General features: G+C 38.0%; 3 protein-coding genes across 4 annotated transcripts in view; 1 reads left to right on the forward strand and 2 right to left on the reverse strand.

Annotated features, from left to right (window-relative positions):
- Nucleotides 1-11,217, forward strand: part of cacna2d4b (calcium channel, voltage-dependent, alpha 2/delta subunit 4b) — a 29,985-nt gene extending 18,768 nt beyond the window's left edge. Inside the window, exons 26-38 of one of the 2 annotated variants that reach the window (XM_060885759.1) lie at nt 2,913-2,974; nt 3,206-3,220; nt 3,399-3,443; nt 4,390-4,452; nt 5,162-5,232; nt 6,166-6,241; nt 6,466-6,518; nt 6,619-6,674; nt 7,691-7,711; nt 8,025-8,142; nt 9,177-9,297; nt 10,051-10,128; nt 10,661-11,217. In XM_060885759.1, the coding sequence (XP_060741742.1) occupies nt 2,913-2,974; nt 3,206-3,220; nt 3,399-3,443; nt 4,390-4,452; nt 5,162-5,232; nt 6,166-6,241; nt 6,466-6,518; nt 6,619-6,674; nt 7,691-7,711; nt 8,025-8,142; nt 9,177-9,297; nt 10,051-10,128; nt 10,661-10,753 (872 nt within the window). In that variant the 3' untranslated portion in view covers nt 10,754-11,217. The remainder of the gene's footprint in view (nt 1-2,912; nt 2,975-3,205; nt 3,221-3,398; nt 3,444-4,389; nt 4,453-5,161; nt 5,233-6,165; nt 6,242-6,465; nt 6,519-6,618; nt 6,675-7,690; nt 7,712-8,024; nt 8,143-9,176; nt 9,298-10,050; nt 10,129-10,660) is intronic. The other variant, XM_060885760.1, reaches the window with a different exon arrangement.
- A 1,687-nt stretch (nt 11,218-12,904) lies between these two features.
- Nucleotides 12,905-17,682, reverse strand: tmem168b (transmembrane protein 168b). The gene is made up of 4 exons (XM_060885478.1): nt 16,000-17,682; nt 15,691-15,833; nt 15,257-15,531; nt 12,905-14,603 (listed from the first exon to the last, which is right to left on the reverse strand). The coding sequence occupies exons 1-4, from the start codon at nt 17,131-17,133 to the stop codon at nt 14,056-14,058; spliced, it is 2,100 nt and encodes a 699-aa protein (XP_060741461.1). The 5' UTR covers nt 17,134-17,682; the 3' UTR covers nt 12,905-14,055.
- An 820-nt stretch (nt 17,683-18,502) lies between these two features.
- Nucleotides 18,503-26,505, reverse strand: bmt2 (base methyltransferase of 25S rRNA 2 homolog). Its single transcript, XM_060885358.1, has 5 exons — nt 26,274-26,505; nt 22,857-22,998; nt 22,536-22,658; nt 21,337-21,451; nt 18,503-21,203 (listed from the first exon to the last, which is right to left on the reverse strand). Exons 1-5 carry the CDS (start codon nt 26,425-26,427, stop codon nt 20,571-20,573), a joined length of 1,167 nt encoding a protein of 388 aa, XP_060741341.1. The 5' UTR covers nt 26,428-26,505; the 3' UTR covers nt 18,503-20,570.
- Between the last annotated feature and the right edge of the window lie 653 nt (nt 26,506-27,158).

Here is a 27,158-nt window from a genome sequence, read left to right on the forward strand (position 1 = left end):
TCCTTCCAGCAGGAGGCGATTTAGCACAGTGAGCGGCTCCATTGCAGCTCTCGGAATAGTTCTTAGCTTATTACCAGCTAATGAGAGCCACTCTAGTCCCTGTAGTCCATCCAGAAGTTCCAGAGACACAGAGACCAGGCTGTTCAAGGAAAGGTCCAGGTGTTGAAGTTCAGCCAGTCTATGAAACTGTTTGGAGTTTACGTTCTTTAACCTGTTGTCCCTTAAAATGAGCTCTCTGAGGTTGCTGAGCTCAGAGAAAAGATCTACCGCGAGGCCCTCCAGGAAGTTGCTGGAAAGGTCAAGAAACTCCAGGCTGCTCAGTGGGTAAAAGGTGAAAGGGTGGAGTGTGAGGAGCTGGTTTCTGGAGAGATCCAGTTGTAGAAGGTTGCTAAGGTTGGCAAAGGCTCCTGGATCTATTAGCATGATGCCATTTCTGGAGAGGTTGAAGGTAGTGGTGTTAGAGGTAATCAGGCTGGAAATCAAGTCGAAGGAGAGAGGGAGATCACTGCTGCTGCTGCTGCTGCTGCTGCAGTCAGTGTGGGTGATGTTACAGGTGCAGATTGATGGGCATCCTACCAGTTCTCTGGTCAGACTCAGAAGGGTCAACAGTACAGCAGGAACTACAGGAAAGGAGAAATATTGGGAAAAAATTGTAAATCAAAACCTTGCAGGACTTAAAAAGTGCATGCGCTCAGTTTCACTGTAACAACTAAATCATTTAAAGTGCATAAATAATAAAGCCAGGAGTTTATGCAGTTACCGTGGCATATGTTTAAACTTATAGTGATGCTACTGCTATTTTTAAGTCAGCTGCTTTAAGTCTACAGTATTATAGTAGCAAAGACAATTCTGAATTTTGAATAGTAAACATAACTAAATGCACTTGAAGTGAGGCATCATTTAAAACACTTTTGAAAACAGTTCTGTAAATTGTGCTCTCATCGGATAATTTTGCTTGGTACATTTCCTTTTTGTTACAAAAACAGAGCTTGAGATGGAGAAAGTGTCCCAAATTGTTCATGTTTATTACACCTGCTATTGTATTTCATGTGCGCCTTCTCAGTCATGCAATATGGATCATTGAAATGGGTTTATTTAACACCCAGAAAAAAGTTAAGGAGTGTTTCCATAAGTCAGCAAAAGGCTGTGTGAATATACTGTACAGTGCAGGATAGATTGATCTCAGACCATACCATTCTGTGTATTTATACATATGACTTGTTTTTTGTTTCAACAAGAGTAAAAAAAAATATGTGTATAAGTCTATATTCACATTATATAAGTCTGTAATCGAATAAGATGATGTGGTCAAAATTTTAGTGCTAACTTGGACATTTTTAAATGCTTTCGCTGTAAACAGTATAAACTAAATGAGCAGTATTTACCCTTGACATTCATCTTGGTGCTTAGACTTGACTTGTGTATCCTTATAATATCCATCGAGGTTTCTGTAAAATAACCAAGTTACATGACTTTTAGATGAATAATAAATGAATGTAGCCATTTCAGCAAACATTTTTTAATATATGTTTAATATCCAGTTTTTCAGCTGAAAGAGTTTACATTTACCTGAGACACCTTTTTCTCATCGTCACAAATTAATTGTACTCAAATTCAAAGCTTGTGGACACTAAAATTGACCCAAATTATTACAAAACAGCATTGCATCTGTTATTTTATATTCCATGTAGTCTAAATATATATCCATATAATTTTTTCAATCCTGTTAGTTGTCACTTATGTAATGTCTTGATGATGACTTTGACTCTAAAAGGGCAGCCTACATTATGAATAAGAAACTTTTACGATATGAAAGGAAGAAAGGGGTTTTGTGTGTGTCTTTATGTGTGTGTGTGTGTGTGTGTGTGTGTGTGTGTGTGTCTGTGTGTGTGTCATAGCCTACTTTATCTAAAAGCACCCCAGAGGCACCAAGAGCTTCTTTTGTTACCTTTTCAATAAAGATGAAATAGGATGAATTTTATGTATTAATGTCCTCTACCTTTCAAGCCTGTGCTTCAGGGCTACTGCATTTTGTTAAGGCTTCGTAAGGGTCTTGTTCACATTCTCTATGGGTCTAGCTGGATTTTACACTAAAACTATAACAAATTGCAAGTACTTGCTTTTCATTCTTTTATTATCCTTTGTCCCTTTATCACTTTTACACTTGATCACAAAAAAAAACAGCCCAGCTCCAAATATAGACAGCATCACAAACATACTTTAGGAATTCATTTTAATAAAGTATTTTATCATCTTATTAAGGCAAATCTGTTTAACCCAATGCAGAAATCAGAAGTATGAATACATATACTTTAAAAATGATCACAGTGACAAATGCCAAAGAATAAAATGTTGTGAAACTTACCTTCTCTCAGCAGTCGCAAGGCACCGAGGCGTCTACAGAGTTGCAGATTAGTTGCACAAGTCTCAGATTAGAGGAAAGGCAAAACATTGCAGCGTACTTACTCTAATGGGTTTTCCTGTGTGTCCCATCATCCATTAGTGTGTTAGACCAGCCTGTTCCTGTCTATTTATTAATGCAATTTTGAGTAAGAGAGAAAGAGAGAGAGAGAGAGAGAGAGAGAGAGAGAGAGAGAGAGAGATGAGGGTTGTTAAGAGAGATAGAGGTTGGCTTTAACATTAAAACTCCTACAGGCTTCTTGCTGCTTTTCATTATATATATATATATATATATATATATATATATATATATATATATATATATATATATACATATATGTGTGTGTGTGTGTGTGTCTGTGTGTGTGTGTGTGTGTGTGTGTGTGTGTGGCTTGAATTAAAACGAATTAGAATTTTATTAATATGTTTATATAAAGTTTACTAACATGTTACATTTATAGACTGATGATGAAGCTAAACTCACTCAGTTCCATTTCTGATCCTGCATTTAGCAATTGGAGTCCAAATGTCATTAGATCTACTCGAAAGAAGATTCTTGGCCACGGCTAAACAGGTAAATGATGTAGATGAACCTTCTGAATTATTGATGCCAATCTGAGCTCCATGATTCCCTGCTGTCTGGAGTGTAAATGAAGTTTAACTGTCACAGAACTGGGACATTTCTGTGTGTCATTTATTACACATTAGCCCTTTTTACATCAGATTAGATACACGACAACAAATTCGACATCATGTCACATCTGTATTCTTCTTTATCCTCGCTCTCTGTTTTCCCTCTGCACAGGCAAATGACACGGATGTAAGTATACATGAAAACGACAAACAACATAGCAAACGTTCACAGAATTTCAGTACAGTATATACACCGTTCTATATGTATGTAGAACATATTCCAGGTCATTAAGCATATGCACTGTAGGATATATTCTTTTACTTGGATATCACTGTCCATTTTTTTTGCTTCTTCCTGGCTGTAGTGCAGTAATGTGGACGGGTTGTGTCCCCTCAGCTGTGAAAGCATTGTGAGTACTTTTTATGCTTTACTGCATTATATGTTTGTGTGCACTGTTGGCTTTAGTGGGTGATGATTATTTGCAGTTATACCAAAGTGCTGTTGAATTCTTGATGCTAATTGGTCAGAGGGTTTGAAAAAATTGGCAAATTGCTGTGGTGTAAGAGGACTAAAACACTTCAGTGTGTGCTGTTATGGGAAAATAATCATTTCTGTGGTGAGAACAGTGACTGCTTGACCTAGGGCCATGTCACACCTTCCTAATGTTGAGAATTGTCCTATAAGAGCACATCCCTGACATGCCTACTGACCTACTTAGTACTGAAGTACAAAAGAAATTACATTTAGCTAGATATTTTATTTAAATAACACTTTATTTTAGCTATATATATATTTTTTTTTAAAGTTTTAAATATTGTTTATAGATCAGGACTTTCATGAATGGCATGCCCTATATATGTAAAAGGGACTTTCACATGTGTTTGCCTCACCCTATACTTGACCCTTTCCCGCCTCTGCACACCTGTTCCTCATGTCATCCCTATTACCTTCCCTATTTTATCCTGTGGTCTTGCATCTGTTTTTTGCTGTTTCCTTGTCGTTGCATGCCTCCGGTTTCTTGGATTTGTTCTCTGTTTTATGCTCTTGTTTTTTGGATTTGTTGTATCTTGTTTATTTTGTAGTTTTCCTTAACTTTTTTTCCTTCCCTCATGTTTCCCTGTGTTTTATCTGTCTAGTTTCTTTTAATAAACCTCTGTTTCCTGCCATATCTGCATTTGGGTCTGATTTTCCACTTCGTGGAGGCAAATTGAGCAAATAAATGAACATTTCCGGAACTTTCTCTTGAGACATTTATTTATTTAATTTATGGCTGTGGAAAAAATATTAGACTTAGACAATTATATAAAAATGAATAATACTACATGAACCAAGATTGTTGCTTTTCATTGTCACAGGATATTAACTGTTACCTGGTGGACAACAATGGTTTCGTTGTGATCTCTAAGGAGAGAAGTGACGTGAGTATAAAAGCTTCGGGCGTTTTGTATCATTTGCATACTGTATCCAGAAGCATATTTAATAGATTAATGCTAGTTTATATTCATGACAATTCAGTTCCAGGTTGTAACACTACATGGTGTGGCAAAGTTCCAGGGGGTGAATACTTATGCAAAACACTGTATCTACTGTGATAATAGTGGATGCTTATCGAGGGAATTCTGTACTGAATATGTGTGTGTGTGTGTGTGTGTGTGTGTGTGTGTGTGTGTGTGTGTGTGTGTGTGTGTGTGTGTGTGTGTGTGTGTGTGTGTGTGTGTGTGTGTGTGTGTGTGTGTGTGTGTGTGGTAGCAGCCTAATCTTGAATAATGATCGGAAGGTCATGAGTTCGAATCCCTGGTCCACCAAGGTGCCACTACAGGGCCCCTGAGCAAGACCCTTAACCCTCAATTGTTCAGTTGTATACATTTAAATAAAATTGTAAGTCACTCTGTATAAGGGTGTCTGCTAAATGCCAGAAATGTAAATGTGTGTGTGTAAAATTAATCTATCTGACCTGTTTAAAAAGACCTGTTTTTATTTTTTTTTCACTAAGTAGATAATCTCTCATCACATAATCCCTCTATAATCAAAGTAAAGAAGTGTCAGAAAGACAAACATGATAAAGGATGCTTTAATATTTACATAGAGAGGAATTCCCAGACTAATACATAGACATGTCTCACACAGGTTGGAAGGTTCTTTGGGGAAATCGACGGATCTGTGATGGCTCAGCTCCTCAAATCAGGCTTGTTTAAAAGGTAACTCATTTTCCCTGGAATTAGACTAAGAAAAGAAGACAAACACAGCAGGGAATGTTATAGCGAAGTAAATTTCTTATAAATTTGATTATTTTATAACAAGATGTTGTTTTATCAGGGTTCATCATACCACATCAATTAGCCCAGATTCACAATGAATTATTTATAACTGGATCTTTCACAGAACAAGCTAATACCAGTAATTACTTACATGATAATTCAAGACCTTTCCATGATGAAAAACTTATTAACAAAAGCACTGACACTGGACACTCCTTCCATAAACATGTAATCGGGGTTCTCCTTTCAGAAAACCTCACCATCTCAACAATTCCATACTTTTGGTTAAAATAAGGACAGATTTTTAAATCTTTTTATCATCATGTTATACAGATAGTACACCATCCAAATCCCTGTGAAGGAGCTGTTGCTATAGAAACGTCAACATTATATTAAGAAAGGACACATTAATATAAACCTGCGATTTGACTTACAGCCATCATCGTTAGAAATGCTGTTAGAAATTCTACATTATTATACATTGAGTATTATCAAAGAAAAGAAAAAAAGCGGATAAGGAACTGGTGTATAAACATAATGAACATTTTTTGGACTGTGTATAAAAGTGTGTGTGTGTGTCCTGTCATTTTATGACAATGTCCGTTGTTAAACGTGCTATACAATTGTAATGAATTTGAATTGATACAGAAAATAAAAGAATTATTGTAGAATTCATTCATGCTCTGGTTTAATATTTAAATCGTGTCACTGTGTATGATGCACAGTAATCTGTCAGCATTTTTGTGCTCAGTATCACACAAAAGCTCTACGAGTCGCTAATATCGTCAACTGCTGATGTGTTGTAAACGCTCTACTGTAGCTCCCTACAAGTCACCTTCTTGTAACAAATGATCCGTCTGTTCCTATTTACAGGGTGACTTTGTACGACTACCAGGCCATGTGCAAGAACAACCATCATCATGCCAGTGCAGCTCGACCTCTGCTCAGTGTACATCTCTCTAAAGACTCCTGTAGATTTTCTTCTTAGCACATGGCTGCTCCTAACAAACCCGACTGTCTTATTGACATTGTCGTGAAGATGTCTTAGTCAGGATGAGAAAATCTCTAGCAGTACTGATAGAACTGATACCAACATAAGATTTACATTAACACAATATTTACACCTAGAAACAATCACTGCAATTGACATCTCTCTGATTTAACCCTTTGCAGCCTTTCCACAGCCTGTTGGCAGCAGTCAAGTGGCTTTTCTCCAACCTCGTGCTGTAAGTACAGGTTTCTTGTCGTGCTCTTTTTTTATCTCTTGTATCAGGAATCTGTTTGAATCTTTTTATTCTGTTTAAACTTTGCATTCACTGCTTTCAGATTTCTTTTGGAGTTCAATATCTGTTGGCTGTGGCATAATGACTCTCTGGTAGATGGTATGTTTTAACGATCTATGGTGTATTATCATATCATATTTTGTACAGTGTTGGTGCTGAGATTAGAAGAATATTGTTCAACTGTAACAGTATACTGGATTTTTATTGCATCAGTGGAACGGAAATCGACTTATCGGACATTCAGTACAAAGAAATTAATTATTTTCTGTCTGTAAGTCTGACTTAAAATGATTTTTTTCTGGCTTTTAGTGTGAGACATCTGTTTACCTTATTTTAGCTGCTTATAATAAAGCACTTAGGGCATCTCAGAGAGCAGAAATGGGTTTAATATTAGATTTTTGTGTGAAAAAAAGAAACAATTTTTTTTTTACTTTGCTATGAAAATATTGCCCTTAAAAGTCTAGTTAATAACTGAATGCTTATGAAAAGCTAAAAATTCATAAATCTCCGAGTGTCTACTTTTATATGAGCTTCATATTAAGCCCTACTTGTAGTGGGACATGACAAAGACATTCAAAGATGAACATAAACATCTTAAATACAGAGATAAAAAGATTGTATTGTATAATATTATGTTCAGTGATATCGTCAAATATTGAATTGTTTCCATAAAAATCTAAATTGTAACATATTGCACAGAAGCAGACTCGACAATTATCAAATATCCAATTGTTACCATGGAGACTGAAATGCTCAATATCTTCTTTTATCTTAGCAGATTCAGGGATATTGTTAAATATTGAATTGTTGCCTTAAGACCTAAAGTATTCACCTGTATGATGATTTATGGAAGCCTGATGTTTAAACTCCTTCTAAGAAAGGATCCAGTACATCCAGGACAGCACGTGTTTGACCTCGCTCGTCCTCCTCAGCTTGCATACTCATCACCAGTGTGTTGGACTGCATCTGTAATCCCGTCACACTGTTTTTATCAACCTCACATCTGTTTAATTTCTTATCATTTCTGCATGTTACCATCATCACGCCCGTATTGTGCCTGTACCCCTGTTGTCTGCTGTTCCATGTCCTTTTGTCTGTCCCTCACTGTCTCACAGCCAAGTCCGGATACCATACTAGTAAGTGTTTTCTTACTAAATGTCTTGCATCACTAATCATACATGTACATGCTTGTCTGTGTGTATTTTGAGCATGCTCCTGCACGAAGCCTTTATATCCTACTCATTCGTCTGTTCTTAATAGACGAGTCAGATCAGTCGAATGCTTCATAACTGTGATCCATACGATATGTATTAGAAAAATGTAGGACAGCACAATATCATTTCATTTAAACAAACATTAACTAAATAGGAAGCCACCAGTGTTTCCTATATGTTCAGAAATATTGTGTTGTTAACCGATCACATACTGACCTTCCTGTGTGTCTCACAGCACACAAACAGAAGAAGGTCGAATCCATGGTGCCCTGTAACACCGAATATCCCGGATTCATATACGACACCTCCATCAGGGAGACCAACAGCATCATTAAGTGTGGTCGCTGTCAAAAGTGAGTCGGTGAAATCACCTCAGCCCTGAATGAAGCTCTGTCGGCCTTCGGTTATTCCTGGTTTTTGAACAACACTCCCAAGGCATAAAATACAGATCAGAAAAAGAGATTTAATCTCCAGGGACTTCTTGGTTAAATTAAATAAATAAAAAATAAAAGATCAGTGTTTTGGATTAGCTAGTAAATACTAATTTGGAAACCATTAGACTAAAATCATGCATTTTTAATTATATTTTAATACAGTACCATGACATAAATTCATTTCTCACACCGTATTAATTATTATAGCATAAGTGGACTGTAGAATTCTTAAATCTGATTGGTCAGAAGATGCTGATTTATTTTGTTTAATAACAGCTGGCAGAATATTATTGTTTCCATAGCAACAGCACATTTGCAGCGACCTGTAAACTAGATGATTTACATAAACGAAAAAGATTAATAATGAATCAATAAAAAAGTGTCACCGTTTAACACAAAAATACCTCAGATCAATGTGGATGTAGATATGTTTATTTCACATTTAACAACGGCGTCTCCAGTTATGGTAACATTAACAGTAAGTGTTGCTCCATTGGAAATTCTTCAGGACAGAATATAATAAAATTATAGTACATTTCCAGCATCCTTATGCAGAGCGACTTACATTTTATCTAATTTTATACAACTGAGCAATTGATGGTTAAGGACCTTGCTCAGAGGCCCAGCAGTGGCAGCTTGGTGGACCTGGGAATTCATTCATTCAATTCTTAACCACTAGGCTTCCACTTCCACTTTTAATAAATAAGTGTGCAAGATTAAACAAAAAAATCTAGTTAAAAAATAGGGCATGGTTTTCATTTATCAATAGAAACTGTAATCATTTGGCATATTTAAATGGTTTAAGAAGAAAAAAAAACACTTCAGGATGTGCTGTTATAGGAAATGAAGTCATACTTCATCACACCGCCCTGTCATGGAGGATTTTCCCTGAGCAGCACATCCTGTGTTTTATCCCTTACATAAATTGAGCGGTTGATGATGTTGTGTTGCAGGATGTTTGTGCTACAGCAGGTTGTGAACAGTAACCTGGTGATGTTGGTGGTGCAAGCCGACTGTGACTGCTCACGCCATTACGCCCCCATCACCCTCACTCCAAAAGAAGTCAAATATATCCTGCTCCGTCTCTTTAAGACCTCCAGAGTCTTAGGCTGCATATCAATCAGCTCCCGAACTCCCTAGATGGTAAACCAGTGTATCATGTATACAAGCTGGAGGACTGTTAAAGATGCTGAATCTCTATATGTTAGAAGACTGATAACTACATGTGATGCTACATGTGTTGTAAAACGTCAGCACTGGACCGATATGTTTTTTATGTTGCTAATGTACGTCATGGAAGACTATTTCTGTCATCGTCCATACTCAAGCAGGATCGTAGGATTGTTAGGCTCAAAAGATGTACGTCATGGAAGAAAAACGTAAAAAAAATCATCAACGTAAAAAAAATAAATAAATAAAAAAAAAAAGGAAGCAAATGTTTGAGATCTACAGCAATGACTACAAAACTGATTGAGAGTTTGTCCATGATTTTTGTTTTTTTGAGCTTAGAGGCTTCAGAAAATGTGATGCCTCTCTCTGAGCAGTGCCCTAACCACTGACCTTGACAGCTGAAAGAGATACACCCTTTTAGTTTACATATTAACTGTCACTTAAAGCTTAGATTCCATGTTTTAATGTATTTATGTTTTTATTGCTGCCAATGCATGAGAAGGTAGTCAAACAGGACTGTGGGCAATGTAGGAAACTGTTAACTAATCCTTGAGAATCAAAGAAAACTACAAAGATAACGTTGATTATAAATAATGATTTTATGATATTATGAAGTCACATACAGTGGATTTTTCCTTTAACTCCTTTGAACATAACTCAACAGTAAAATGTAACAGGATGAAATCACAGAAGATCCGCAGACGTCCCGAGTCCTGTCACGCATATCATCCTCATGTAAGCTGAACTGCTTTTCTTTTTAAGGAATAAACTGTGTACTGTTTTCTTCATAGAGACACAAATGCTCTATATGTCCAAAAGTATGTCACATGACCCTAACATGAGATTCACAATCCATAGATTGTCTTTTCTTTGCTGCTATAATGGCTAATCTGCAGCAAAGGCTTTTTCACAAGATCATTTAGCCACAAGAGCATTAGTGAGGTCAGGTGAGGAGGTCTTGGGTGCAGTTGGGCTTCCAGTTTAAAAGCCTGTAGAAGCCTGTATTTATTTGTCACATATATAGTACATCACAGAGAAATTATAGTCCAGTTTGTTAGGAGGATTGGGTCAGAGCACAGGGCCAGCTATGTTTAGACACCCCTGGAGCAGAGAGGGTTAAGGGCCTTGTTTAAGGACTCAACTCAAACCCCCAAACTTCTGATCAGTAACCCGGTGCATTTAAGCCAGTAACCACTGAGCCTCCACTGTTCTAACTGATGTCATTTATCCTGCTCATACATATGAACTGCTTTGTTCTTTATTACAGGAAAATGCAAAAGACTGTGGCGGAGCGTGTGAGATTTCCATATCAGTGGCTCTATTTTTCATATCCCTGGTCACATCACTGACTCTTCGCTGATGAAAAAAGAAAAACATCCGTCTGCTACAGGAACTCTGGAGTCTGCGTGCTGCCTTCTGCTTTACAACTGCGAAGAAGCTTTTGATGAACAGCGCAGCACCATGAATTATTTACCGTGGATATACAGAATTATGGCTTTAACCAAAACAATTGAAATAAATATGTTTCCTCTGCAGCAGTAGGATGCTGAAAGTCATGAACTATTAATAGTTCTTCTATAAGAAGAAAAGAAGAACTAAGGTCTCTACATGCTACGTGGCAGACACTTATTTTTATTCCGATGTGTTATTTAATTCTATTTTTAACAATAATTAAAATGGTTTGTATAGTTTTTTTATAGTGTTTATGTAAAGAATTGCGTGCTGGAAAAAGGTCAAGTCTGGCCCAGTTAATGCTGTATTATCCTTAACATTTATTATTATAATTATTAATTTTTTTAATTTTATTATTATTTAACATGCCACAGCTACAAATCCAAGCATTAAACACATAGGATGTGTGACCTAATCAACTTTCACATAGATTTTATTAATAAATATCTTTATTTTAAACGTTTGGCTGCATGAAATAAAATGTACACTTTACGCTTTAATTAAATGATTCTAGGGTTTGTTTGATAGGTTAGTTTTGTTTAAAACATTTTAATATTTGAGGTATTTAAATCAACAAGACAAGGGACAAAAAATAACCAAATATTCTGCTCAGGTGATGGACCAGTTCCTGAATCACATGGAAACAAGTTCTTCTCCTAGTGTTCAAATGAAAAGAGCTGAAGATGAATTGTAATAAATATTCAATAAATAATGATAATAATAATAATAATAATAATAAGAAGAAGAAGAAGAAGAAGAAGAAGAAGAAGAAGAAGAAGAAGAAGAAGAAGAAGATAGAAAAAAAAGAAGAAAAAAATAAGTGGAAGAAGAAAAAAGAAAAAGAAAATTAAAAAGATGATGAAGAAGAAGATGAAGATATAATATTCAAAAAATTCAACTAATGTCAGTTTATGCAACTTTCTGCCAGTCAGCAACAAACATTAAAAAGGAAATCAACTAATAACAATATAAAAGTGTAAAATCAAGTGTTAAAATATATAAAATAATACAACCTATGTGTAAAGAGCTCAGAAAGTTCCAGAAAGAGAAAACTAGTGGCAGACTTGGATAACTCAAAGTGTGCTTCATTTTCCTTGTTCGAATTAATGGAATAAAACAAGGTTTGTCTGTATTTACCTCAACATTTCATTCCACTATGATCATTTTCACGCTTCAAATTACAAAGCTTCAGATTTTTGTCAGGGAGTTTATTATTCACTCAATACTTCTCAAAGAAATCTTATGGATGGTAACAAAAGGAAGTAAATCTAAACTTCCACGTTTTATTTGCTTTTGAGTAAAAGTTAAGAAAACATGACTTTGTAGCACCTCGTAATAGGACGGCACACATCTTGTCGCTAGTAAAGATAATCAGTATTTAATGAAAATGTCCTAAAGGTTTTCTTAAAAATCATTTCAAGTAATTAGCTGCGTTCCAGATTAGTAAAGATTCTGAATAAATGTCTGTCAGGTGATCAAGCTGGCAATTAGATCTAAAAAAACTTCTTGCTTGTCATGCAGAAAGCAGTAATTATTAATAATATTTATAAAGGAGAATATGATCGAATGTATAATTCAATTTAGTATTCATATGCCTTAAAAATACCTAATAATTATAATAATAATAATAATAAAGTGATAGGAAATCAGAACATGAAGACATTTTTTTATTAGTTTTACAAATTAATCTATAAATAAAAAGTTAGATTTTGTGTTTTAGAGTAAACACAGAGCTGATCTGGTGATGTAAAGAATAAAAAGTACATCTTTACACTGTTTTGTCCATGTCACCGAGTCACAGGATCGAACCCACAGTCAGGAATAGTTACTACTAACTACTAACTAAACATTTCCTATGTTCATTCATTCATTCATTCATGTTCTACCGTTTATCCGAACTACCTCGGGTCACGGGGAGCCTGTGCCTATCTCAGGCGTCATCGGGCATCAAGGCAGGATACACCATGGACGGAGTGCCAACCCACCGCAGGGCACACACACACTCTCTTCCTATGTTTAGGATTAGAGTTAATTAACAAGATGAATCCGGACACACAAATGCTGTGAAGACAAATTCCAGGGAAGGAAGTGTTTATTTCATGCGTCATGTCATTGTTATAAAAAAAACAAACCAAACCATTTACCTCACTTTACCCTCCTGCATTTTCAACAAATTTACAGCTTTATTGGTTATCAGCTTTTGTTCATTAGCCTCACACGTCTCTGAGGTAATCTGATTTTTTTTTTTTATATCAGTCTTTTATATAAACAGGTCACTTTCAGATAATGACGCTTGTTGGTGAAGAGTCGCAGCCATAATAAGGCACTTATATGAAAACAGAAAAACAAAAACAAACAAAAAAAAAACCCTTTTGTTAAAAGCAACAAGTTATGATAGGCCAGTTATTATACTAGACTTATTTAGTCTACTTATTTAGTCTACTAAATATTTTTTTCCTTTTGCAAACAACTTTAGGTCATTAAATAACCTTGTGATCATCCATGTGGACCAACAGTTCAGATTATATTAATGCAAAAGCACAGTGTTCCTGAATTCCCCTTAAAGCTCAAATTGCCTATGAGGTAAAGAATAAATATCAAAATTTACAAAAAGGACAAAATGCTTTTAAGTCAAATATTAATTTTTACCAAAAAATACATCAATATAAATAGAGCATCGTAAATAAATCTGATCGTAAATTCTGACCTTTGTGACCTGTAACCTAAAACGAATGTCGTTGAATTTCATCGAGATCTAGTTGTACTCGAGTTAGCAGGTAACAGGGAACGTGAAAAGCTTTGAGCAGAAACACATTGTTTAACAAACACTCCGAATTTTACTTTAGGGATGAATCCCTGTCCCTGAGCGAGTACGTCAAATGGTTTAAAAAAAAAAAAAAAGAAAGAAATATTAGTATAATTAGTTGAATATGAAATCATGCGCTGTTAGTGTCTTGCATTGCAGTGCTTCTGGTTGTGCTTTAAAACTTTTACAATTTCCTCTGTGGTGATGTGGCACATTTTTTCACCCATAGAACAACACAATAAATCAGTACGGATGCACACGTGCACACACACTCTGACTCGAGCAAATCCTTCTCCAACTACAAACTGTTATTGCTCGGGTTCATTAAATCCATTTCACATTTGACAAGTGCTAATAATCGCTAAGGTCTACCGTTAACAGTGAGACTTACGCTCAGTCTGCTCTTATGACCTGACCAGTTTGAAGCCCTGGCCGGTGTCGAGCACTGTGGGAGGAAACCACCTCAGCTTGAGCCTGCGGAGGAAGCACATACACATGCTGCAAATCCAGAACAGGTCCAGAGAGACGCTCCAGTGCGCCAGTTGCACCACAGGATATGTCCAGCGAGGAAAATTCAGCCTCCAGTGCTTATTGACGTCGCTTCCTGTAGGCAGGTGCAGCTTGTAATCCCCCCAGTGTCTGGAGACGCCGTAGGCTGCCTTGACGGTGCGGTCGAGCTCAGCCCAGCGCACGCTGCTGTCGAGGTTGCAGTTAAACTCCACCCACTCAGCGGTGAAATGTCCAATCTGAGGTAGGTTCTGGAGCTCTATGTCCATCGAGTTTACCAGTGTGGCCCCTTGTACTGCTACATAAACCCCCTCCACTTTGCGCACCTCCTTCACCCACGGCAGCGAGTTTTCCGTGTCGAGCACAACGATGAGGCGAGAGGAGTAACCGTCATTTTTCTCCCTCCACATCTGCACAATCTCAGACAAATGCAGCACTTCTCCACCTGAAAAAGAAAATAATACTTTTTACAAGTCAAATTAAACAGAAATCAGCTATTTGATTTGAAAACTGTTTTACTTCATGGTGTTGGTGTGAATTGCACTATGACTTATAAGCAACGTGTCTCATTCCTCAAGTTTAATAAAATGTTTTATCAGTTATTTGGATTAAGACTCCTGGTGGTCCAGCGGCAGGATCCTGCGCCCTCATTGCCGTGGCCTGGGTTTGATTCCCGAACAGGGCACTAACCCAGACACTGTACTCTCAGTGCCCATCCCAAGCCCGGATAAAATAGGAGGGTTGCGTCAGGAAGGACATCCGGCATAATACCTGTGCCAAATCTAATATGCGGACCACGCGATCTGCTGTGGCGCCCCGAACATGGAGCAGCCAAAATAATAAATAAATAAATCAGATATTTGGATTGTGGAAGGAGTCTGTAGTGCTTCCTCTTGATAATTTTCACAGAACTGAAACTGCTTGACCAGCACATTTCGATCACTGAATCATTTCCTGCTTTCTGTTTATGAGCAAGTTCAGTATGAAACAATGAACACGACTTAATATAACATGGTTTCAACTGAATCAGCATAACTGTCCGCTGGTACAGATTGCTGTTTAAACAGATGTACTGAATGACACTTATTTCTGTCTGACCTATGAGAGCCCACTCTCCGGTGCTGTGCGTGTGGCCGCTGTAGAACAGGATGTACGTGTCGTAGCGCGGACCGTCCGCCGTGTGTGCCTCCAGGAAGGAGCGGATCTTAGAATGCATTGCATCCCGCGTCACACCACTGCTGGAGTAATCGCAACCATGAATCTTCATCATGTGGTGGGAGAAGAAGTGCTGCACGTTGTTCAGCATGCCTGTGGTGCGCCGATTCAGCTCCTGCACCTCATCCGGGGGCAATGGTGTGGGCTGTCCATCCACACTGGAAAAAATAAACATGCTAATATGTTAGTGTTTTAATTAAAGCTAGAAGAAAACCTTCTGCTACAAAAAGGGACAGCTCACTATACTTCTCCCATTTTGTCAAAAAAAATCACATTTAAACACACTCACTCTCACACACACACACTCCATCATGTACCTGCAATAGTTTGTGGGGATGACCACTGCATAACCCACACATGTTCCTCCAAGACAGTTTCCCAGCTCATAGAAAAGCCCATAAGCCAGAGACTCGAGAGGCAGAACCAGCAGAAACACCCCAATGAACAGGCTGCTGTTTGGCTGCGGATAAAAATGGATTATTCTCAGGTTTGTTTACATATTGCATACTGAAGAAATGTTATGCATTACATGATATTTAGTCATCTTGATGACTTTTCATCGTTCAGCTGAACTACAAAGCATTCAGGAGAAACTTGAAAAACAAACAAACAAATAAATGACCTACCTGCCATGAAAGTGCCCCGAGTACAGCCGTGGACACAAGGCTGAAGAGCACTAAGCGTTTTGAGACAAGGCAGAAGTGACGCATGCCTTTGGAGGTCATCACCCTGTCCAATGACCCATGATTAGCCCTCTGAGCCACACACACTCTTTGGCAGTCGTTCAGCTTGCTATGGAAACCCCAGAGGGTAACCAAGAAGACCACGTGGCAGATGATCCAGAAAAAACTGGATGCAGAGAAACCCGGGATCACCACATACCACTGGTCCAGTTCACCCATCTTGAAAGCAGCCAGAACCAGGAACGTGATTTCAACAGAAAGCAGAGGCAGGAGACTGAGTCGCCTCCACAGACCTCCTCTTCTCAGAAATGGGGACCAGCGCTCGGTCACTGACAGGCCACTGAAGTACAGATCCAAGAGGGGCTCACACATGAGGCGGCAGAGAAAACACACCAGCACGTACGGGTTTGGAGAAATGCCCAGAGAGTTGAAGAAGAAGAGCGCTGTTACTACAGAGAAGCAGATGAGGTTAGGAAGGGCCAGAAAAGACTTCATTCGCAAGTCCACAAGCAAAGAGGCAACAGCCAATGTCAGTGCTACGAGGCTCATGGAGGCATGGACCAACTGGCTTGTGCTGGCCACAGCAAAACCTGTAAGCTCCAACATCTCAGCAGAGGTCAGGAGTGCCGGTCTCTGTTTGGTGCAGCCGCAGATTCGTTCCACCAGAGCCCACAGTGTTCTTATGACCATGCTGGCTATCAGCATGTAACTGCTGACTTGCTCCTTTAAATCAGCTACGTAAGGATTCTTAAGAAACCCCAGCAAACCAAGCAGGAACCCCAGCCATAGGTGAAAGAGTCCGAAACTGATCCTCTCCATACCGAAGTAGTAGTGAAGGATGCTGACGATACCCAAGACAAAAAGGGCCAGGATGAAGATGACCAGAAGGACGGTTTCTGCTGTGTTCTCCCAGAGCGTATACAGACCCAGACATATCGCAACGAGCAGGTTAAGCGTGGACAAATAGCCCAAGTACCGAACAGACGAGCGCACACTCGCTCCAGCCGGAAGCTCCTCCAGTCTGCTCATGGCTGTATAAAGTGAATGGCTGAAACAGTAACGCAGAAACCTGCACATTTCTGAAGCTCGACCAACTCGCACTTTTCGACGTCAAATTTCAGCGACACTGCAAATTACGCCGTACTTTTATTTGTAGCTTCATCCTCACGACGTTGTTTAAAACACAGACCAAGTGAATAATGACGACTTCTGCTTCTCACTTGAGCTGCACTTGGCTAACTCAGCTAGCTCATGACAACCACCAGCTGTATTAAAACACTAGCTAGATACGTTACAAACCATCACAACTACACAAACTGTGTTGTATTTTACTTTTACAGCAAAACAAGACTGATGCTTTCAAGCTAAAGTAACAATTACAAAGCAAACCGGTAAAAAAAAAAAACAAACACGTAACTACAGGGTGTAATAGAGAATATGTTTGTCACTAACTACACCAGAGACTGTTTTATTTATAAGAACAATGACATAATACCTCCTCTAAACGACTTTATAAAAGCTAGCTAACCACTTTAAAAACTTTGCTCGTTATCCGCCATTTTTTTTTCCGGGTTTGTAAAAACCTACGGAAGCCCAGTAGGAACGCCACAAAACTCGTTTGGCGTCTCTAGCTGTTTCACATGTAATTGTTATACTGTAGTAGGCAGCTCAAAGCAAGCAGATTTTACATTTTCAAATACCTCATTTTCCATCATCGAGCCTTTATACACGCTTTTTTTTTTTTTTTTTTGGTATTTATACAGTTTGTACACTATATTAGGAACACCAGGACCTGCTCATTCATTCACCTGTCCAACCAGCCAATCGAGTGGCAGCAGCATAATGCACAATATCAAGCACATACTCACTAAATCTGGACAGCTGAAAATTGGATATAGACCAGGTGATTGTGTTTCTTTGTCTAATCTTAAAAAATAAACTGGTTTCGGGTGAGTCTGTGACCATGATAGCTTGAGATTCCTGTTCTTGGCTGACATCCTGATCTGATCTTCTGCTGTTGTAGATGTTCCACCTCAAGGTTTGAGGTTTTGTGCATTCTGGAAGGCTTTAATTGTTATAAAGAGCAATTGTAGAGTAACTGTATCCATCTTGGCAGCTCAAATTGATTAATCTCCCTCAAACCTTTTTTTATCAGCAGGGTGTTTCCACTCTAGGATTTGCCCTTCACGCTACATTACTCATTGTATAAATGAGGTAAATGTAAGTCACCCTGGATAAACGTCTGCGGCGAATTCTATGAATCTACCTACTCTTCTTTCTCTCTCACACACACACATATGACGTGCGTATTTACATACATCATGCATACTTTATTTCACTAGTGTCAATTTCCATCAATTTATTTTCAGAATTATTTCTGATTCTTTTGTATTTTCAACTTTGTAGCAAAATTCCAACCCTGAATGAATAAAAAAAACAAACCAAATCAGATTTAGGCATTTCTTTATTAACATTTTGTATGTGTAGGCAACACTTTTAACAATTATAAAGCAGCAGGCTGCAAAAAATAAAAAAAATCACAAAGTCCTGAACTCCAACACTAAAGAAAAACTATCCATGCACATAGGACCAAGGAAGGACAATGTACCACCTCACACATAATAGCACAAAAAAGATTTGTTGTAAAATGTCCAATGTTCTAATAAAGCAAGTACACGCTTGACAGAAAGCCTGTAATACTATTGCTAATGCAATTAAAGTGACAGTATTAAGAGGTGATTATTATCACCATATCTGCTTAAGAGCCAGTCATTTCTTTAAAAAGGTTCAGGTTTGGCTTCTGTCCCATTCCAGATCTGTCCATCTTCATGCCGCAATGAAGTTGTAAAAATACAGATAAAGATAAAAGGCACAAGTTTTTCTAACTGATTCTGCATTAAAAGACAAAACCAGTGTTCCAGTGTGCTCCTTAAGTACTGAGACACAAAAAAAGCTTTTCTAGCATCCTCCAAAGTGACTTGTGTTTTCAAAAACGTGTCAAGACTGCAATAGTATATACAACCACTCAAAGCTTTAAGACTCCCTCACTTTGGATACATTAATAAGAGGGTTCATATTTGTGCACTTTAACTTCCTCATGTGAAATGATGTATTTGTCATTCTTCTGAAAAATAAGGTGCTCTTATTAAAGGTATCCATAGAGAGTGTTCTTAAACAAGTGCAACAGCCACAGCAGTGGAAACTGCTCATTCACAGTGAACTACAAAGAGGATATAAAGCACTTGGTACAAAAAAAACATACAATATGAGGAAAAACCTCACTGAGGTTAATCATCCAAAAACACTTTCAAAGTTTTGACGTATTCTTAAAACCTTTTCAATTTGTATTTAGCAAGTGAAGTTCAGCAGATGTCTGTGAGAGCTAAATATTTAATTGTGTTACAGTCAGTAAAACAGCTTAAGATGTTTGAAAGTCGGAGTTTGTCTTAAAATTTAAAATATTCAGTAAAGCTATGGCAACCCCTTTTTTCTTTTTAACAACATATGCACTGAAAGGCAGATATCGATTGGTTATGTTTGTTACCTTAAAGAACCGAATTCACAGCTAAAATATGCTCTTTGCACTTTCGTAACTGAGTACTTTTGTAGTTAGTAGCAACATCCACAAAAACACCCTGTAAAAACCCAAACCTACCTTTCATCTAGTCTTGTCAGATTGTTCTTACGACTACAACTACTTTGTATAAACCGTACCATGTAAATTAAACACAGTCTCATAAGTCAGCGCAATACAGAGTTGTTAAACACACAAAATGCTACAAGTATCACTTCAAAGATGCTCGTGTACAAATCTACAAGGAGTACCTTCTCCAGCAGCTAACGATCATGAAGAGATTAAACGATGCTTGATAAATTCTACACAATATCTAGTCCAACCGTTGTGTTCTTTTCCAAGGGCGCGGTGCAAGTACACAATACAAAAAGTTATTTGTTGCTTAAAAAAGTCTTCTTGAAAAATTCTCTCCAAAATCGTATCATATGATACAGAAGCAGTGAATAATAGCACACGAATCCTGAACCTGTTCAGCTGCCTTACTCACCAAATCGACCCATTAAAAAAAACTTTAACCAGTGTCTCACCACTGTGTGGATATGTTTAAACATGTAATACGCTGTGTTTTTTTGCCCATCAGCACCCTCCCAAGAGTAAAATTCCTTTCTCTCTTAACACTAACATATGCAGCGTATCTCCTGTGTCACGTTAACACCTGAAACAAAAAAGGCTTTGTTTATGAGCACAAATAAGGAGCGTTAGTTACTCAACTATATCAAAAGCCTGACTATCAGGGTGTCACATAACAACATGGGAGAGATGGAATTGCCAGCTTTCCATGGCACATGACATGCTCATCTGTACAAACTGCGCAAACTGCATTGTGTCACATAAAAAGAAGGAGTAAAACAGCTGGGAGCTTTCTTGTAATGAACATTAAGGGAATGATAGATTAAGGTGTTATTCTGCCAACATGGCTGTGTGGAAGCAATGCTGGGCTTCAGCTGTACAGTAGAACAGGGTCCTCCAATTCATGGAATGGTGCCAAGCCGCTTTGACTCTCGCCTGAGTCGGAGTCATAAGACGCGTCGGGGAGCTCTGTGAAACTCTGCGCCAGCTGCTCATCCTCAAAGTCGGAGCGCACTGGCTGGCATGAGTCCCTGAATGCGTCATCTTCATCGAGCGTGCCGAAATCCTGTGGGATGTACAGCATCTCGGGGTAGTTCTGACTCACTAGGTCACTGCTGGTGGTGACTGAGATCTTGCGGAAGGCGAGCATATGCATGTGGGAGAATTTGACGTATTTGTAGCGCTTGAACCCTAAGGACTCGATGGCCACACGCCAGCTGCGCATCATGAGTGCGTGGCGACTCTGATGTGACGAATCCGGTGTGATGATCAGGAGAAGACCGTGCAGTGTCAGTAGCTCGTGGGCTTTCTTGCAGCACAGCCAGCGCTGGTACGGTGACGGGAAGTAGGAGAGCAATAAGGAGAATACCACCACATGAAAGAGCTGCCCTGGTAGAGTCTCGATAGGGTCATGCAGTTGGTGCAAGAATTCATTGAGTGCATCGCTTGCTAGCTGCAAGGGCTGCTGGAGCTGCAGGTTCAGGAAGTCACACTTGTACACACTCTGGAGCCACAAAGAAAGCAGTGACACAATGGATGACTGTGCAACATAGTTACAAATATAGATTAGTCATCTAAAAGAGGAAACTATTGTTCTCAGATTTAGGTTAGAAGTTAAAACTATTGAGTATGCGTACCTCAACTGCAGGCACTATGTCAATTCCTACTGTGAGGAACTCGTCAAACTTCAAGAAGGGATTGAAACAGCTGCCCACGTCGAGGAGACGCAGCTTGTTGTATCGGAAGCTTAAACTAAAAAAAAAAGCGACAAACAGAAGAGAAAACTGATTATAACAACTTTTACATTACTGCTGCAGTGGTGGATGAGAGCAGATGCCAGCACTGATTTTTTTCACTATTTGTACCTGTCTTGAAAATAGAGGCTTAAGTACTTTTGTACGATCACTCTGGATAAGGACGTCTGCCAAATGCTGTAAATGTAAAATAAACAAACCCTCAAGACAACATGAAACTATTTTGCCTCTTTCTCAAGACCGGCATGTTCATAGTTGTGGGAACATCAGATAAAAAAAAACGACAATGAATTTACAAATCAGACAAAAGTGTAACTTTTTGTGTGATGTGGCCTGCTGTTCAAAATGACTACATAGGTAGCACTTTCTCTTACTTTTCATTGTAGTTACCACCTTTAGCTCAGTGCTGAACAGGCAAGAGAGGATACAGTAACTACAGCATAGATGAGGCCTTTTGCTCATTTTCAGTTTTTCAATTAGGCAGAAAACTTTTTTTATACCAACAAAGACATGCATAGAAATTCTTTCTTCATCAGACTTAAGTTAAAATAAAAATATTTGAAAGTTAAAATAAAAATAATTTTTTTTTATTTTAAAAAAAAAAAAAAAAAAAAAAAAAAGAAAGTTGGCAAAATTCCATGACCATCACACATAATATAAGCAACAAAAAAAAACTAGAAATGCTAGTTTCCATGAAAAGAAATGCTTTAAATAATGGTCAACACATTTTTTTTTGCTTTGTTAAAAAAAACTTCAGATACTTCTCTAAACGTACGCAAGTTGTACATATCCACAGTAGATTAAAAGGGAACAGGTTTTGTGCCGACCTTGTTATTTTTTTTACCCCCAATAATCACTGAATTTGTTCTAAACAAACACACACATACACACACAGAGATATATATATATATATATATATATATATATATATATATATATATATATATATATATATATATATTTCCTGTTAGAAACAGGAGTGATTAAAGATTTCAGCTAAGATTTAGACAGTGCATGCTTTACAGTATTAATAGTTTCTCAGGCACAAATTCCTCATATGGTTACTGAGAGGTGTTCTAGACCTGGGCTGAGAGCAGTCTGGAGTTAAAGGTGGCGCACTTGCAGCTGCAGCATGTTTTATAGCCTTTGCATCCTTCTCCAACATCTTCTTCATTCCACCCTCCATAAAGTACTCCTGACAAACACTAAGAGAGAAAACACAATGGTCATATGGTGATGAACGCTATATCGTGGTGTTAATCTTTACAGCAGTGAGCTTTATCACTGTCACTCAGCATTTACTCTTATGTTTCAGTGCATGAAAAGGCATTGTGGGTTAAATATGAGTGCATACATCTTACAAGAGAAAATTAAATCAGTGAGTGGACATTTGCATCTCATACCTGCAGCACCACTCGATGCGTCCCTCTCCGTCACATTTCTTGGCCCAGTGGTTGTCGGCAAGACTCTTCATGGCAAAGGCATATTCGTTCAGTGTCTGTTCGTCTTCGCAGTGCTCACGCCAGATCTTATCAAAGTCACCCACTGCAGCCAAGGAAACAGAAGTGTGTGAAGTCACTCGATAATAATAAGAGCAAATCAAAATTAGCGAATAATTTGCTTAGACATCATGGGAAGGGTTGTTATGGTATGAGAGACAATTACCTCACCATTTACTGCTTAAAATGCATTTCCTTCTCTCTCTCTCTTTTTAAAAATCTGATCTGAAACCCTAAAAATTCCCAAACCTGCTTCCTTCAGACTGCCTCAAAATCATACTACAGCAGACTCTACTGAAAACCAACTGGCTGTAATACACTACTGCTAAAAACAAGTTACACTGAATACATACGAGAATTTATGACATTAAGACATGATTGCGTAACATTACCAACAGCTAGTGTGTGTTTATGACCAGTTAAAACTGTGAGAACATGAAACTGAGTCTTAATAGTCTATTAATATTTCAAACAGTAATACAGCAACTTTTTGCCTGAAAGCTACAAAAATTAAGATTAAAAATGATCAAACTACCAAGAAGAGGATTTGCATTAGGCAGCAGGCAGAATCATCTAAATTCCCTGGTTACAATGAGAATGACGTGTGCTTACATTACATTAAAGGTTTTGCTAATTTGCTAAATCACAATGCTATTGCAGTAAGGCATGTAACTAGACAAAACAAGCCACAAGAAATGATAGCAAAGTTTTACCTACTCTTGAAACAGCAGAGTGATCGTTCTTAAACTTGAGCACAGCTGATAGTACACGCTCTACGAGAACGGTCGCAATGACTCTAGAATTATTAATAAAATGTGCTACAATTTCTAAATTACAAATAATCTATGCAAGAAAAACACATCTTGGCTGCACAAAATGTTCACCACAGTCTGAGCAGGGTTTACATAAAAAAACAAAAAACAGTGAGCGTCTCATGACCGAGTAGAAAACACAGGCCTCATCAGACTTGAAAATTCAATTTAAAAAAAACAAAAACAAACAAACCAAGAGCATGAGGACAAACTGCACTTCTTCTTCAGTTTAAATATCACTTCAAAATGCTCAGCAGACTACCTCATGCTTTCCTGATTACAGATCGTGGGTCTGAATAGACTACTGTGTGCAGAGTTAAAGAGCTCAGCTCTCAGGCAATGATTTGGTTCAGTTCCAAAAAGCTATGAGCTGCTGAAATGCAGGGTAGAAAACCAAAATAAGTCAGGAAGTGAACAATTATTTTTAGCAGCTTCTGCGTTTTTATTTTGTTTTTTTTTTAACAAAAGCACGTCCAAGCAACTGGTTAATTTTGGTTCATTACATCTTTATTAAGATACTTCCAGAATTAACTTCTTAGTATATAAGTATATATGGTATCTAAGTATCTAAGCTGAAAAATCTATTTTACCATTCCCTACCTGCTATATACGCTTTGTTTTATACCGCCAATCATCTGTAAAGTGTGATGCCCTTGCTTTAATTTATTATTACATGTTTTACCCTCATTATCATTGTCCAGCATACACAATTCTGCCCTCTGCCATTAAGCTGCACTTTATACAGTACATGCTGGTGTAGTACATCAATTTAATAATATAAATATTAATATATATTCATTTATGAATTACGATATATATTTAATGTTAAACTATTTTTTATTATGAGTTTTTACATTTCTGTAAAGCTGCTTTGAGACAATGTCCATTGTTAAAAGTGCTACACAAATAAAGTGAATTAAAAAATAACATACAGGCAATTCAATGCTTTTTATTACAAATATACAGCAAAGAAAATAAGCTGAACTAATGTAACCATGGGACAAAAACTGTGTTAGTGCCTGCTGCTATAACGTACATGAGGTTTCATTACTTCATAACGTGACTGGTCACTGTGGGGATGTCAGGATCAGATCAGTATCAGGTAATGGCTGAAACTCTGAGACACGAGACACCTGTATAAAATTTTATTATTTATTTTCATTCGTTCACTTTTAGAAAGCGTTTATCTGGTTTAAAGTGGCGTCTAACACTGGAATTTATTCTGGAATCACTGGGAATGATTCAGGAACACCGACTGGATAAGATGCCAGTCCATCACAGAGCAACCGAGCATGCTTTCCAGACGTGGGAAGAACATGCAGAGAAATTCCACATAGATCCACATAGCTGTAAGAAAGCAACACTACACACAGGGATCACAGCATTCATATATAAAACCTTCTATTATTGTATTAACCTGTGCCTTTTAGGGCAGTCATACGAAGCTTTTCAGTAGATTTCGTGCTGTGTACGATTGTGTATATTTGAAGCTGAACTTTTGTCCTGGGACATTGTAAATCTAATTGTTAGTATTAGTAGTAGTAGAAGTGCCATTTTATATGATGCAGAACTGAATTGCATCATACTGTGAACTGTGATAGTCCAGGTTGAGTTCATTTAATCACTGTTCAACATCGCCTGTGTTGTTTAAGAGTGTTATTTATGTCCACCGGGATCCTATTTAGTCCGTAAACAGATCAGAGGAGTGAATTTGTGCAAGATGAGCTGAATTTTGACACCTCAGTAGCTACGTGTTCAGTCTGTCAGTTTTCTGTTTTAGATTAGATTAGATTCAACTTTATTGTCGTTACACATGTACAAGTACAAGGCATCGAAATGCAGTTTAGGTCTAACCAGAGTGCAATAACAGCAAGTGCAGAATATACAGTGTTTACATGAGTTAAATAAATTAAATAAAATGGTAATATAGGAGTAATTTATAATATACAGATGGCTATTACTATAAACTGAAATATACAGAAGTATATGTGCTGTAACAAAATATATGGCTATTACTATAAACAGTAATTTACAGATGTGTATGTACTATGAACATTATGAATATATATGTACTATGAACATAATATACAGATATTATTCGGTCCTTTAGACAGAAAAATTCACCTGTTATTTTACACAGTAAAACACTTCAAATGTCAAACGTCTGAACAGAACACGACAAAGAAATGTACCTTAACGGGTAAAAACAGGAACCAGTTCTGCTCAGCTAGTTGTATTAGTCTAGACTAGTAAATGAAGGAAATGTTAGCGTCAGAAGCTAGCGAGCTAACTAGCTAACACATTTTAACGTCTTTAAATCTCTTTAACGTCTAAGTCAATGGCAACACGAACACTAAACACGGTATATTGGGAACTGCGTTACCTTTCAGTGTTTTAAAAAAATATTTTGTTTTTGAATATTTAATAATAAGGAATAATTTAGTCTCCGTGAAGCGAGTCAGATACTTGCTAACTTGGCTAGCTTAGCTTCACTGGCTAACGGCGTTACCTTCTATATATTTCCTCCGTAGTGTTCGGTGGACGCGTTTCACAACACCGGACAGCTTCTCCTGTTCGTCCTGCTCACACAGCGCGTCTTTCGGCCCGACGGGGTGGAACATGCCAGGCTCGGGCTCGGTACGGACACTGGATTGGAGCTCCATGGCACTGACGCTGTCGCCGCGGCACCGGGATGAGATCCGTGACGCACGAAGCGCGCGACCTGACACCGAACTACCTTCACGCGCGTGCACGTCTGAGCGGGGGCACGCTTTGCTTGAACACTCTAGTCTAGATTTCTCTATATGTTGAAATCTGCTCTGCTCTATAATCTAAATCACGTTTATAATCCACTTTAATATCAACCAATGTTCCTGCAGCAGCCTTTAGTTTATTTTTTCTTTTATCATTTATGTGGATGTGGAATCTTGAACTTTAATATGTTATTGAGTTAAAATGTCTATTGAGTACAAAATGTCCATCTCCAGATGTTAAATAAAAGGTCAGCACAGGAAGATTACTGGAGAGCTTATTGTTAACTAGGATATTGACAGATCATCCTCAGCAGGATACGAGTGCTATACACAGAGACACAGGAAAATGTTTTCAACAACATATACGTTAATCCCTCTCCACTGCTTCTCTCTTTCTACCCATCCCGAGGCATCCAGAAATTGTACCAGCTCCGATCATCTTCCGTGCGATGAAGATTTTGGACCTCCACTGAAATGAGGCCGACTCTGAGAATCCTGAGGCATCTAAAGATCTACCAGCTCCAGTTAGACTCTGCGATACTAAAGAGGAGATATCAACTCCATATGATCTTTTGCATCAATACAACATTTGTTAGACTGTATATTTATAATCACACCCTCCAGTGTCACCCATATGAGGA

The sequence above is a fragment of the Tachysurus vachellii genome, chromosome 13 (assembly GCF_030014155.1).
Source record: "Tachysurus vachellii isolate PV-2020 chromosome 13, HZAU_Pvac_v1, whole genome shotgun sequence".
Taxonomy (NCBI): domain Eukaryota; kingdom Metazoa; phylum Chordata; class Actinopteri; order Siluriformes; family Bagridae; genus Tachysurus; species Tachysurus vachellii.